The 11,355-nt window shown below is 40.7% G+C and overlaps 2 protein-coding genes across 3 annotated transcripts; both read left to right on the forward strand.

Moving 5' to 3' along the window:
• The first annotated feature begins 73 nt into the window (after nucleotides 1-73).
• LOC111660799 (transmembrane protein 82-like) lies at nucleotides 74-2,460 on the forward strand. The gene is made up of 6 exons (XM_023414202.2): nucleotides 74-520; nucleotides 648-720; nucleotides 808-994; nucleotides 1,180-1,597; nucleotides 1,920-2,104; nucleotides 2,260-2,460. Exons 1-6 carry the CDS (start codon nucleotides 439-441, stop codon nucleotides 2,356-2,358), a joined length of 1,044 nt encoding a protein of 347 aa, XP_023269970.1. The 5' UTR covers nucleotides 74-438; the 3' UTR covers nucleotides 2,359-2,460.
• Nucleotides 2,461-4,692: 2,232 nt separating this feature from the next.
• fblim1 (filamin binding LIM protein 1) lies at nucleotides 4,693-10,555 on the forward strand. Of its 2 annotated transcripts, none has more exons than XM_023414194.2 (9): nucleotides 4,693-4,827; nucleotides 4,932-5,210; nucleotides 5,570-5,939; nucleotides 7,037-7,203; nucleotides 8,246-8,333; nucleotides 8,446-8,615; nucleotides 8,771-8,949; nucleotides 9,164-9,284; nucleotides 9,393-10,555. In XM_023414194.2, exons 3-9 carry the CDS (start codon nucleotides 5,594-5,596, stop codon nucleotides 9,501-9,503), a joined length of 1,182 nt encoding a protein of 393 aa, XP_023269962.1. In that variant the 5' UTR covers nucleotides 4,693-4,827; nucleotides 4,932-5,210; nucleotides 5,570-5,593; the 3' UTR covers nucleotides 9,504-10,555. The 2 variants fall into 2 exon arrangements, with proteins under 2 accessions (XP_023269962.1, XP_023269964.1); XM_023414196.2 differs by having other exon boundaries at nucleotides 4,737-4,827; nucleotides 4,978-5,210.
• The last annotated feature ends 800 nt before the right edge of the window (nucleotides 10,556-11,355 follow it).

Consider the following 11,355-nt stretch of genomic DNA (forward strand, 5'->3'; position numbering starts at 1 on the left):
ATTTTTTATATGAAATGAATGATGTATTTGTTTTTGTATCCTCTGGGACACAAGCGCTGCGACTTTGAAACACATCTAAGAGGCATTGTAAGCAAAGTGTGATTTTATTCTGACCCAGCTAATAGGTGTCTGATTCTTCTGTAAATCTAATCATCTTTCCTGAGAGGACTTTCAGCCTCTTTCATCAGGAAATAGTGAGACTGGCAACTACAGTCAAATCACATTTGACCTTTGGAACTGGAGCATGGAGCGCGCTCAGACCTGACCAACAGGAAGGGAACAGAGGCAACGTGAAATCTTTACCAAAGGTTTGGCTTAGAGGAATTTAGCATAAACAGACTTGTTCTTCGCTGCTGTTTGTGAGCAGGTTTCAGATTGTGGTAGCATGAGTGAGAGATCATAGCGCTTTTGTCCTTGTGTCCTTGTGAAAACATAAAAATGTTTCTCCCCTTCTCATGGATCCTGGGAACTTCTGAATGGACGCCTTTTGATTCAAACCCAATTGACTGTTTTCTTCAAGGTGAGTTGACATGCTTTTCTTCCTTGTGCCAAAAAAAGCTTCTATTTTTATTTTCTCTAGATTCTCAACACTTCTGCAAACACTTTCTTTACATACTTACTTTTTGGTTGTGGTGTTTTTGTCAAAGGTCTGGTGGGTGCGTGTGGGATATCAGTGCTGTGCAATCTGATGAGAGTTTACCACTTCATTCAAACATGCAGGTGAGTTTATTCTTGAAAAGAAGAGACGAGAAATGTAATGAACTTTTAAGAGTAGCAGAGTTATTCTCTAATTTTCTCCCCACACAGTGATTCTGAAATTGAAAGTAAACAGAGGTCATCTTCACTCACCAGTCCTCTGGGAGGGAACTGGAGGGCAGCACTTCAGTTCTGGTCTGTGACACTCCTCCTGTCTCTGGTGGGCTCGAGGGTCTCCTCTCTCATAGTGCTGGAGTTCTCGCTCAGAGCTGTTTCTGCCTGGGCATCAGCAGGACTGGTGAGTTCTTCAGACACACAAACAGTGCAGCTGATATACAATACAATGCAGTACAATGGTTTTGTCCTCGTTTACATCTATTTTGATGGGTACTTGCTGTGTTCTTTCTTGTCTTCAACATATAAGTTCTCCTAACACTGAATTTACCCATTTTCATCCACACTCTTGTATTTGTTTTAACTCAGGATGCTGATGGCAGAGGCCTAGACCTTGTCTTGATCCAGTGCCAGTTTTCTCTGGGTTGTTGCCTCACCTGTACTCTGGTCTTCCTCCATCAGGGGGCTCCACACTGCTCCCTCAGTTTGTTTCTGGCAGCTGCACTCAGCTGGGCACTGGCAAGTGTCTGCCACAGTCTGTGGAGCCATGTGGCCAGACTCTACCCACTGCATAGCACAGAGCGTTACTGTGGGAAATGCATCACCCTCCTGACCTCCGGACACACCATACTGGCTTCACTGCAAAGAGTGGTTGTCTTGGCTTTTGCTCTTGCAACTGTGGCTTCCACCGCTACGGTTTATAACCACTTCCTGTCCCAGAAGGATGCTCTTAAGTTTTGGACTCCACTGACACTCTGCTACACTATGCTGGTGGTCTATATTCAAGGTGATGATCATGGCAGCTATGTGGAAAATGAAGACTTCTGGAGATAGAAAAAACTTTTAGATTAGATAAGTTTAAGAGGGGAAACTGGTCTGGTTACCTATGTACAGTGACAAATAACACACAAGGCAGAACACAGCGGAGAACATAATGAAAGACTTAGTGCCACCACCAACAGTACCACTAATACACAAACTAACACATATTGCAGCGGCATTAACACATGTGAAATAAGACCTTACAAATGATGTTAAAAACACAACTCATATCTCAGGCACAAGAACGTTCAGCATTATCGTGTAACTTTTGTTTTCATTTTATTCAGCGGATCAGCATCGGCAGGCTTCTGCAGAGGGCCTCTTGCACACTGTAGTGCTGAGACTGGGAGCCTTACTGGTGCTCATGCTGACGGTGGGCGAGTGGTCGGATGTCCTCCACGTCCTCATCACTTTCCTGGGAGAAGCGGCCTGTCTGCTGCCCTCTCAGGACCTTCTGCAAGCTGTGTTAACGGTCTGTATGAAGAAGCTGTTCCACTCAAAAACGATATACAGTATTTTATGTTTCCCTTTTTTGCATCTAAGCTGTCATCTCAAACAACATGATTTTGTTGGTAGTAATGCTGCCCAATGTGAAAATGACATTTAATCGTCATGCTTCGTTTTTAGGAAGAAGAAGAAGAAGAAACAAGTCTGAACAAATACAAACGGAGCTCCGGTCACAAAACAAGGGAATGCACAAAGAGAACATCATCAGACAGAAGTTGATGGTGTAACTGAAGTCTACCTCAAATATCAATGACTACCTCAAATGTTAAGACACTAATATTCAATATTACCATTGATAATAAAAAGATTATTGTGGCCTCACTCACTGACTCTTACTGAATTTTGCAGCTGTTTTAAACAGAGGGGAAAAGACTTGGGAGTTTGTAACTTTGCACCATATCACAGCTGCTGTTTTGTTTCTTGTATTGACAAGAAGATCCAACCCACACTGAGCTCGTGGGTTTTTCAGCAAATGTGAATTATGAAAGATTTTACTTTACTCTGATGTGGCAGATATGTTACTATACTCCATGCAATGGGAGACAAAGGCATGACAGAGCAGTGATGAACCGAACAAAATATTATTCATATAGGATGTTGTTCTGTTATGACACAGCATAGTTATAACAAGCTGGAGCTGTTTTAAAAAGCCAGTACAGTGGAACACAGATCAGCAGAAAGCTGATGAAAGGAACGCAGTGTAAAAAGATAAGGACTGCACCAGATGTAGAACAGTACTTTATTCATTTATGAGTCTCCAGTATGTTCCAGGGTAAAAAAAGTAACAACTTCAAATTACTCATCGCTGGAATTGAGAAGCCTTTTGATTTATTTCTACATGAAATACATCATCTTAAATCGGTGTTGATCAAATATTCTACACAACAACTTTTGGTTTCTTAGAGAAACACTTCCTTAATGAATAATACCAGAAAAGCGCCGATGACTTTCACAGTGTTTGATCATGGCGTCTTCATTTTAAGATGCTTCTCATCGAGATGTGAGGCGACACTGGCCCATTGATGGTGTCCGTGTGTCACTAATTAAAGGGGCCCTCATTTACAGATGAAGATCGGTTCAGTCTCCAGTAGAAGTGCCCAGCCTGTGGAAGTGGTTGTATAACATCCTCTGTGGGGCAGAAAGCCTGCATTACAAGCTGGACGTGTGGGGTTTTAAAGAAGTTGTGATGTAGGTGGCAGGGGGGTCTAATGAAAGACACTATCCAGTTGCATCATGGGAAATGTAGGATCCATGTTGTTGTTTTTTAGCTTTACCGTTACTCAGGACTAAAAGACAGATTGTTTCAGGTTCTCTTACTTCGAGTTTCACCATTTTCTTTTCAATCTGTCTCTCACAACTCCCCCAGCCTTATTCCTGAAGTTCTCCTTTAGCTGCTACTCAAAGCTACTTCTGTAGAGTAATTGTCAACAAAAGCATAGTTTTTCAGTATTTCTCTCTGTCGAAGTCTTCCCACCCCTGCAGATGTTTACAGTTAGGAAATCAGCATCAGCTGTAATTGTGAACATGCAATTGTCGTTGTTTTCCCTATCTGCTGTGTTTCTTCCTGTTCCTTTCCCTTGATTTCCCTTCATTCATTTCATTTTCTTTTCATTGTTTTCCTGCACATCCCCTGAAACTTTTTAAAGGATTAAAGTAAAGCGTGACGTGATGTTGGTGAGAAAATTGAAAAGTCATGCTGCTAGAAGCAGTGAAGAGGTTCAGAAGGTTTAATGGGGATTTTAGCTGCTGAGAGTGGGGGGTGGAGGGGCGGAGCATGGAGGTCTGGGGATTGTGTCATCAGTAGGCATGCTCCCTCCTGCAGCCGTAACATCACTGCAGCATTCCTTTCCACAGAGCTGGAACAACAGAGACCCTCATCACTCTCCTCATCTGCTTGTCCTGTTAACCCTCTCTCACACATTCCTGCCTCGCTCTTCCTCCACGTTGATCAGGAAAGTTTTACTCAACATCAAGTCCCTCACTCCATCCTCCTCTTTGACTCTCAGGAAGGGAGTAGACCTCACAAAGTTTTGGCTCCAGAAACTAACCACAATATTTGCTGTTCAGCAGACCTGATATTGCTTTGACTCATTCTGGTGGAGAGCAAACACAACAAAGCAGCTTTTTCATAGCTCTCACAGACATCACTCACTGTTCTCCCCCCTCTCCTAATATACCAACATCTCCTCTTGCACAATGCCCTGATTCATTGCACTGTAATGCTGCTGCTCCTTGTGCAGCTAAACACAAAAGCTTCAGCAGGAGAGTCTGTTGAGGTCCACCACATATTATCAGACTGTGTGTTCTGCTCCGGACAGTCGGTGAGGCACAAATGGAAGCAATGCCATGAGACGCTGATAGTGAGTCAAGGCTAAAGTGATATAATGTAGTGGGGGAAGGGAAGAAGGAAAGAGGGAGAAGAAAAAAGGAGGCAGACTCGATGAGGGAGGTAGGGAAAATAAAGCTGACAGAACAATAAGGCAGAGCTGCACAGGAGAGAGAGAGAGAGAGAGAGAGAGAGAGAGAGGGCAGTTTGAGATAGAGAGGAGATAGAAAAGGCAGGTACAGTCACATCCTGCTGGCATGCAGAAAGATAAAGAAGAGGGTGGTGGCGGTGTGTCTACGCTTATGAGAAACTTTATGACATGACATTGCATTTGTTGAAACACAACTGTTGCATAACTTAATGTGAGTATGTGTCTACGTGCATGCGTGCAAGTGAGTGTGTGTGTGTGTGTGTGTGTATGCCTGCCAAGTTTTCATAGTGGATGAATGTGTCATGTTTTTTACAGAACTTTGCCCGAGATTAACTGTTCACCTTTTACGGTTGGGAGGGAGGTGGTATTGTCATTCAGCCAGAGAAGGAGGAGGAGGGGTCGACGGACGGGAGAATTGGGGAGGGAGGTACAGAAGGAAAAGGAGTGGCCTTCTGCAGATAGTTGCCCTCTCTGCCGGAGTAAAGTCTTCTCACTGTGGCAGCTTGTAGGAGGGAAAACAAACCAGAAGTTTTGAGATACAGAACAAGGAAAGAAGAAAAGAAAGAGCCGTCTTCAAACCACATTTTCTCACAGGTATGTAATGGCAGCTCGCAGCCAGTGTGAGTGCGTTTAAAGGAAGCAGATGATACAGACTTGTGCTTTCTGCTTCTAAAACCATTCATTATAGGTAGAGAGAGCTGTGAGTGTGTGAATCTACCTCTCTGAAGTGAGAGAGAGAGCTCCCACAGGGTTGACTGAGAGGGTGTGTACACTTAGAATAAATACTGTTAAGCTGATAGAGATAAAATGTTTGCTATTCATATGTTTTATTCTTATTCCCTCTTCTTATTCTTATGATATGCTTCTATGTATCTGTTTTATGATTGTCCTTTTAAACAGGTCTGTAAAACAATATGATAATCATGATAATCATTGTCCTGTCCTCCTGTTAGGCTTTATGTAGGTTATATACAGTCATGGCATCAGCAGCTTCACCAAAAAGGATGGTGTCCTCTGTCTTTATCACTCTGGCATCTCCTTATCGAGCCACTGTGACACAGCAGCAGCCCGCCCTCCAAGCTCACAGTGCCCCTGCTAGAGACAAGCAGCACACTGCTGTGCGAGTCAGCCCAGGTGACAGCATCCCCGCCCTCAGACACAGGAAAGAGGACCATTCACCATCCGACTCTCACAGCAGCATGGACAGCAAAGACCGGACTCGTGCAGGAGCTCCAGCCCGAGCTTCAGTTCCACAGAGTCCCAAACCCGCCCAACCTGGACCCAGCAGAGGAAAGTTGCAAGAAGTCGACAGAGGTGCTGCAGGTATTCATGACAAATTCTTTTTTTTTTTTTAAATCTTGGATTCAATACAAAATAGTGCACTGGACAAAACGTAGACTACCTTACATGTAGTGACATACAGTGATGCCATCAGGCCCCAGCTGACCTGTTTTTCAATCCCATGTTGAGATGGTGTGATTGCCAATTCATAGAGCCGATTATCAATTACAAATTATGGCTCATTGCTTTCCTGAGCATTATTGCATGCTGTCTGAACTATGATTTTATGCATCAAAACCTGTTTCCTGGTGTTGGAGAATACTACTGCCACTGCATATGTGAAAAGGTTTAAGTGTAAAGCCTTTTGCGGCTCCAGAGGGAATCCATCGGTTGAGGCTGAAGACTACAAGTTTGAAAATAAAAAATCTGGGGGTGTGGAGTTAGAAAGATGTGAGCTTACCAGATTTCTGTAGCCTGCTCATCATCTCTGCTTGAGGCTAGTGGCTCCAGGCTACAGTAGTTGCATTGTGGGTTATGTAGGTGCCAGGTTTTGACAAGGCAGAAGAATAAGTGAGAAAAAAAAGACATCTCTGGTTCTGCTGCATCAATTTTGATCCTTTTTTTTTGTCCATCGTGGATTCCACAATGTTGGGAGTGTAAAGCTAAATTGGTGTCGTACTTTTTCTTTTCCAGTACTTTAATCTGGAAAAATCAGTTAACCCTCTTCTCACACTTGCTGGGTTCAAGAAGTATTTATGTTATCAGGTCTGAAATGATAAAGTATCATCTGCGAAGAACAGTTGCTAAATCTGATCACAGCTGGCTTCCTGTTTTGGAAACAAGCAGAAAAGTTGTTATTTTAGAGACACATGTTTAGAAGAAACCCCTAAGCTTCAGTTTCTCCCCTTATTTTATTTGATTATTGTTTTCTCTCTTTTCTTGTTTTTCTAATTTTTAGGGGTGAAAATATCTTACAATATGCATGCTCATGTATGCATATATATGTGTATATGCAGTATATTTGTATATATTTTGTTGGGTCATAACGTTAATCTTCTCCTGAATTTCAGGAAATGTCATTGCTTACTGGAAACTATTTCGACTATTTTTCTGAAATAAGTCTTTTTCTTGCCAAACAGAGCTCTTCCCTCCTCGTCCTCCTCCTACCCCTCCTGCTGCTGCTGCACTGCCTTCATCTCTGGGAGCAGCGATCCCTGAAGGATCGGCACTTCCACCACCTCCTCCTGTCCAGACACCTCTCTCACACCCTCTGACCCCAGGCCAGCAGCCAGTTTACAACAGAGAGGTATGCGACTTCCCTCACAATGTTGCTACAAATCACATTTTCACCCGCCCTATCTTCATGTTTACCATTGATGTCACTGTTTTAAACACTTGAACCCAATTTCCCTCAATAAATTTCTCCTGAAGTAGACAAGTCACTTTTTCCCACAGTGAAGGATTAAAACTTTCCACAACTTTTACAGATACTGTATTATGTTCTGCAGTGGTTGTAAAGAGTCATCTGCAAAACACATTATGAAGGAAAAAAAACAGCTGTCTTTTATGGATAATGATCAGAAGGACTTTATGAACTGTACAAATTTTTCCTTCACAAACAGAGCTCTTTCCAAACTGTTGATATCTTTATAAGAAACTTTTTGTTCCCATAATTTCAGCCCAGTATCTGTGTACAAACACTAAAGCACTGACCAGGAAACAGGCTGAGTATGACTTTTTCCCATCGTCATCTGTGTAATGCTTTATAGATGATAGGATTTCTTGTATACCCCAAAACTTTAAAGTTAGATTTAAATAAAACTATTCCTTTCAACTACTTTTCAGTCTGGGAAAAAGTACAGCTTTGAGACTTTAATAGGTGCAGTTTTCCTATGTTTGTAATTCTAATGTTAAACACAGAGAATGTAAGATTGATACAACACTGTGTTTCAACCTTGGGAAAGTCTGAAGGTTTTAAATAACAAGTGACTCAACTGTGATTCGTACATCAAAAGAAATGTGACTCAATTTTTTATATCAGAGTCTGTATTTGTATTAAGCGTCTCTTAATTAAAAGCATTGAAATGAAAAGTCAACATCGTGTGATATGTATACTCTTAAATCGATACTCCGCAGCCTTGATTGTCTTGGATGACTTTTATATTTCAACCTGTAAGCTCCACAGCTATTCTTAACCCCCTCTCTTTCCAGCATCAGACAAAACCCCTGCACACTCAAAACCAAGCGTTGTTACATCGTGTGGTTCATCTTATGAGGCCAAACTCAAACTTGTTAGTAGTCTCAATTTAAAGTTTAGTTTTACATTGACAAAGTGCTTTACATTCAAGGTGGAAACAAGCACACCATCTAGTGGGTTAAACCAAGAGGAACAGTCCCATGGGATCCATAAAAACGGCCAAGACACAGGCAGTAAAGGTAACATGATCTCTATTTACACATTTACCACTCAGGTTTTAAACTCTTCTGTTGTGACAACACGCATATTATTATAAACTGCTCTGATGTTTGATGTTTGTGTGCAATGCAGAGGTGTGTGGCTTCTGCCGGAAGCCCGTGGCTCTTTCTGAACCCGCGATAGAGGCCTTAAACAGGACCTACCATGATGGTTGCTTCCAGTGTAGATCTTGTCACATTCCCCTGGCTGGTAAACACTACTACAACAAGGCAGGAATTCCACTCTGTGAAGCCTGCTACCATGTAGGTCCAAGTCAATACATCTTCCACTACAGGATGTTCACATGCAAATCTTTGTAAAGGACAATTCCAATGTTTTTGCATGCTCATTTTCTTCAAACTATGTATGTTTTAAATCAGTCAATGTATTTTATTAACTATTCAATTCTGTCTCTTAGACCAGTCTGGAACTGTGTTGGGCATGTGGGGAAGTCATCACGGACCATGTGATCCGCGCATTGGAGCGAGCGTACCACCCTTCTTGCTTCACCTGTACAACATGTAAACAGCAAATTGGAGAGCAAGCTTTTGCTCAGGGAGAAGTTGGAGAGGTGTATTGCCTCCAGGACTACTACAGGTATGAGAGTTAAATTTAATCTCAAGCATTACAGGACAACTTTACACAACCTAAGAGATTTTAAACCTCATTTTATTCCATTTTATTTTCCTTCTTATAGTGCTTTTAAATGTAATCTTCATCTTGGGTAAAGCGGCATCTGTAGTAAAAGGTGCTGTACAAATAAAGTTGCCTTGCCTTACAGTTTCTTTCTTTCAAACTTTTGTCCATGAAGGAAGTATGCTCCAAAGTGTAATGCCTGTAAGCAGCTAATTATTCCAAAAGAGGATGGTACTGACAGCTACACTGTTGAATGTCTTGGGCGCTCCTACCATGAGAACTGCTACAGATGTGAGGTGGGTGTTCTGAGTGCAAACATTGTACTGGACACACTGACAAGTATGCAAAACACACAGACACACACTTATCACTACCAGTTAATCAGTCTTTCATACTGTCTGCAGGTCTGTGTCATCCAGCTTTCTCCTGAACCAAATGAGCACGGCTGCTATCCTTTGGATGGGAAGATGCTTTGCAAATCTTGCCATCTGAGCCTGGTTTCTGGCCAGCACTAACGCAGGCCTTGTTGCCCGTGATAAACTGCAACCAACGGAAAAGCCGCATGTCCAGGTTTAAGAGATGGGAGACTGTGCATGTGCGATTAAGATTCTACCATACGAATGTCACACATCTTTTTTGTAATAGAACATTATTGAAATATGGTTATTTTTTATAATATATCATGCTTTCTGAAGATCCTCCTATTCCTCTTTTATACTTGATAATTTTGCACTCAATAAACTCTTCAAAATGCACCAAATATATTTATGCAACAGACTTACCACAGAAATTATTAGAAATTTTTGTAAGTCTTAATCAGTATACTGTTTCTCAATCACGTTAACCCTTTATATAAAAAAAAATAAAACTTTATATAAAAAACACAAAAACTTTTATATAAAAATAAACTAATATATTTTATCTCGAGGCAGGCTTCAACATACATAACATTTGTTATATTACACAAACAATATCAATAAGTATTACGATGTGAAAAAACTTTACAATTCAATTCATGATTGTGTAAGTGATACGATAAACTGCAATCAAACTCATGCGAAACCTTTTTGCTGAATATAGAAGGTGATTTTAAACACATTTAAATATGTTTTTTGTCATCCTAGCAGCCAAGACCTCTGCATTTAAAGCTGCAACAACTTTAGGCAGCGTCCTGAATTCACACTATGCTGGGTTTAACCTTAACAATCAGGTTAAGTAGTTAAAAAAAAAAACCTTCAGGCAACCGATTCAACTCATCTAAACTGCATGAGACACGTTTACAAAACTAAAAATAGGCATTAGAGCTTTTGTACAATAATGTGTGACAGTACAACAACTGATTCTAAAGTCTTCATTATAGACCAAAACTTGAAGGTGATTTTGATTTGAATGTCATTACATCAACATTTTTAACACCTGAAGATCTTCACTAGTCACACAAAGTCTCATTCAGATCCCAGCCGAATTACTTGGTTATTTATGTTCTGTATCTCAAAATGACCTGTTTGTGGAATTATATTTTTGTGTATCATAAACATTTATTAAAACATTTTTTCTGGAAAAAGTACATTTGCCATTTATGTTTCTGTTCACCACACTTCAGTTTTTACGTTCTTTTATTTGTCTAGGTAGGCCTAAATATTGTAACCATGGTTTGATCTTTTCTGGCTGGTCTTTAAAGTGAGACAAGTTAACTTTTGAAACGACTAACAGTACAGTACAAACTGGGGCTAGTTGCAGCTCTAGTTTCATTAGTATGCACAATACTTTAAAAGACAAACCTCAGCCTGTGGCCAAAAAACCTGACTGGTGGCCCTGGGGCTAGAATTTGCTGTTGGGTCCCTTTTGCCTCTATGTCCCCATCATGTACAGTGCATAGCACAATATTGATGGCAGTTTCTTTTTACATTCTGCACACAGACCCAAAAACCAACCAATACTTCCTATACTGGAACACTAACTTTATACAGGTTTTTCTGTGATTTGATGAAACACAACACAATTTAGAAAGGCAGGGTTAGGTGGACATTCAAAGTGCTTAACAGAAATAAAAGAGGCATAAAAAAATAGTAGTTCAATGTGCTTAACAAGAAGCATAATAATATAAGTAAAAAGCATAAGAGAAAAGTATAAAAACAGCATAAAATACGGATTAGAAAACAGATAATATCTAATGAAGTAGGAAAATGCACAATATTAGCACAAGTAAGTAGCCTACAGAAAAAGTAACTGATACTGATCCAGCCTCATGTTTTAAACTAGTTGTCATTTTATAGGCTATACTCATTTTTATGAAATAATTCAACAACGGTTCAATGTGTATCCACTGACTGGATCTCCTTTAAGTCTAATGGGATTTACTCTAAT

The sequence above is a fragment of the Seriola lalandi genome, unplaced genomic scaffold, assembly GCF_002814215.2.
Source record: "Seriola lalandi dorsalis isolate HSWRI2012SDOR001 ecotype SW California unplaced genomic scaffold, Sedor1 jcf7180002054522, whole genome shotgun sequence".
Taxonomy (NCBI): Eukaryota; Metazoa; Chordata; class Actinopteri; order Carangiformes; family Carangidae; genus Seriola; species Seriola lalandi.

Excerpts from the sequence above, each read along its gene's own strand:
- LOC111660799 (XM_023414202.2), top strand. The coding sequence starts at position 439 with ATGTTTCTCCCCTTCTCATGGATCCTGGGAACTTCTGAATGGACGCCT. Across the intron at positions 721-807 it reads CACTTCATTCAAACATGCAG|TGATTCTGAAATTGAAAGTA; the intron begins GTGAGTTTATTC and ends CTCCCCACACAG. Across the intron at positions 1,598-1,919 it reads GCTGGTGGTCTATATTCAAG|CGGATCAGCATCGGCAGGCT; the intron begins GTGATGATCATG and ends CATTTTATTCAG.
- fblim1 (XM_023414194.2), top strand. The coding sequence starts at position 5,594 with ATGGCATCAGCAGCTTCACCAAAAAGGATGGTGTCCTCTGTCTTTATC. Across the intron at positions 7,204-8,245 it reads AGCCAGTTTACAACAGAGAG|GTGGAAACAAGCACACCATC; the intron begins GTATGCGACTTC and ends TTTACATTCAAG. Across the intron at positions 8,334-8,445 it reads CCAAGACACAGGCAGTAAAG|AGGTGTGTGGCTTCTGCCGG; the intron begins GTAACATGATCT and ends TGTGCAATGCAG.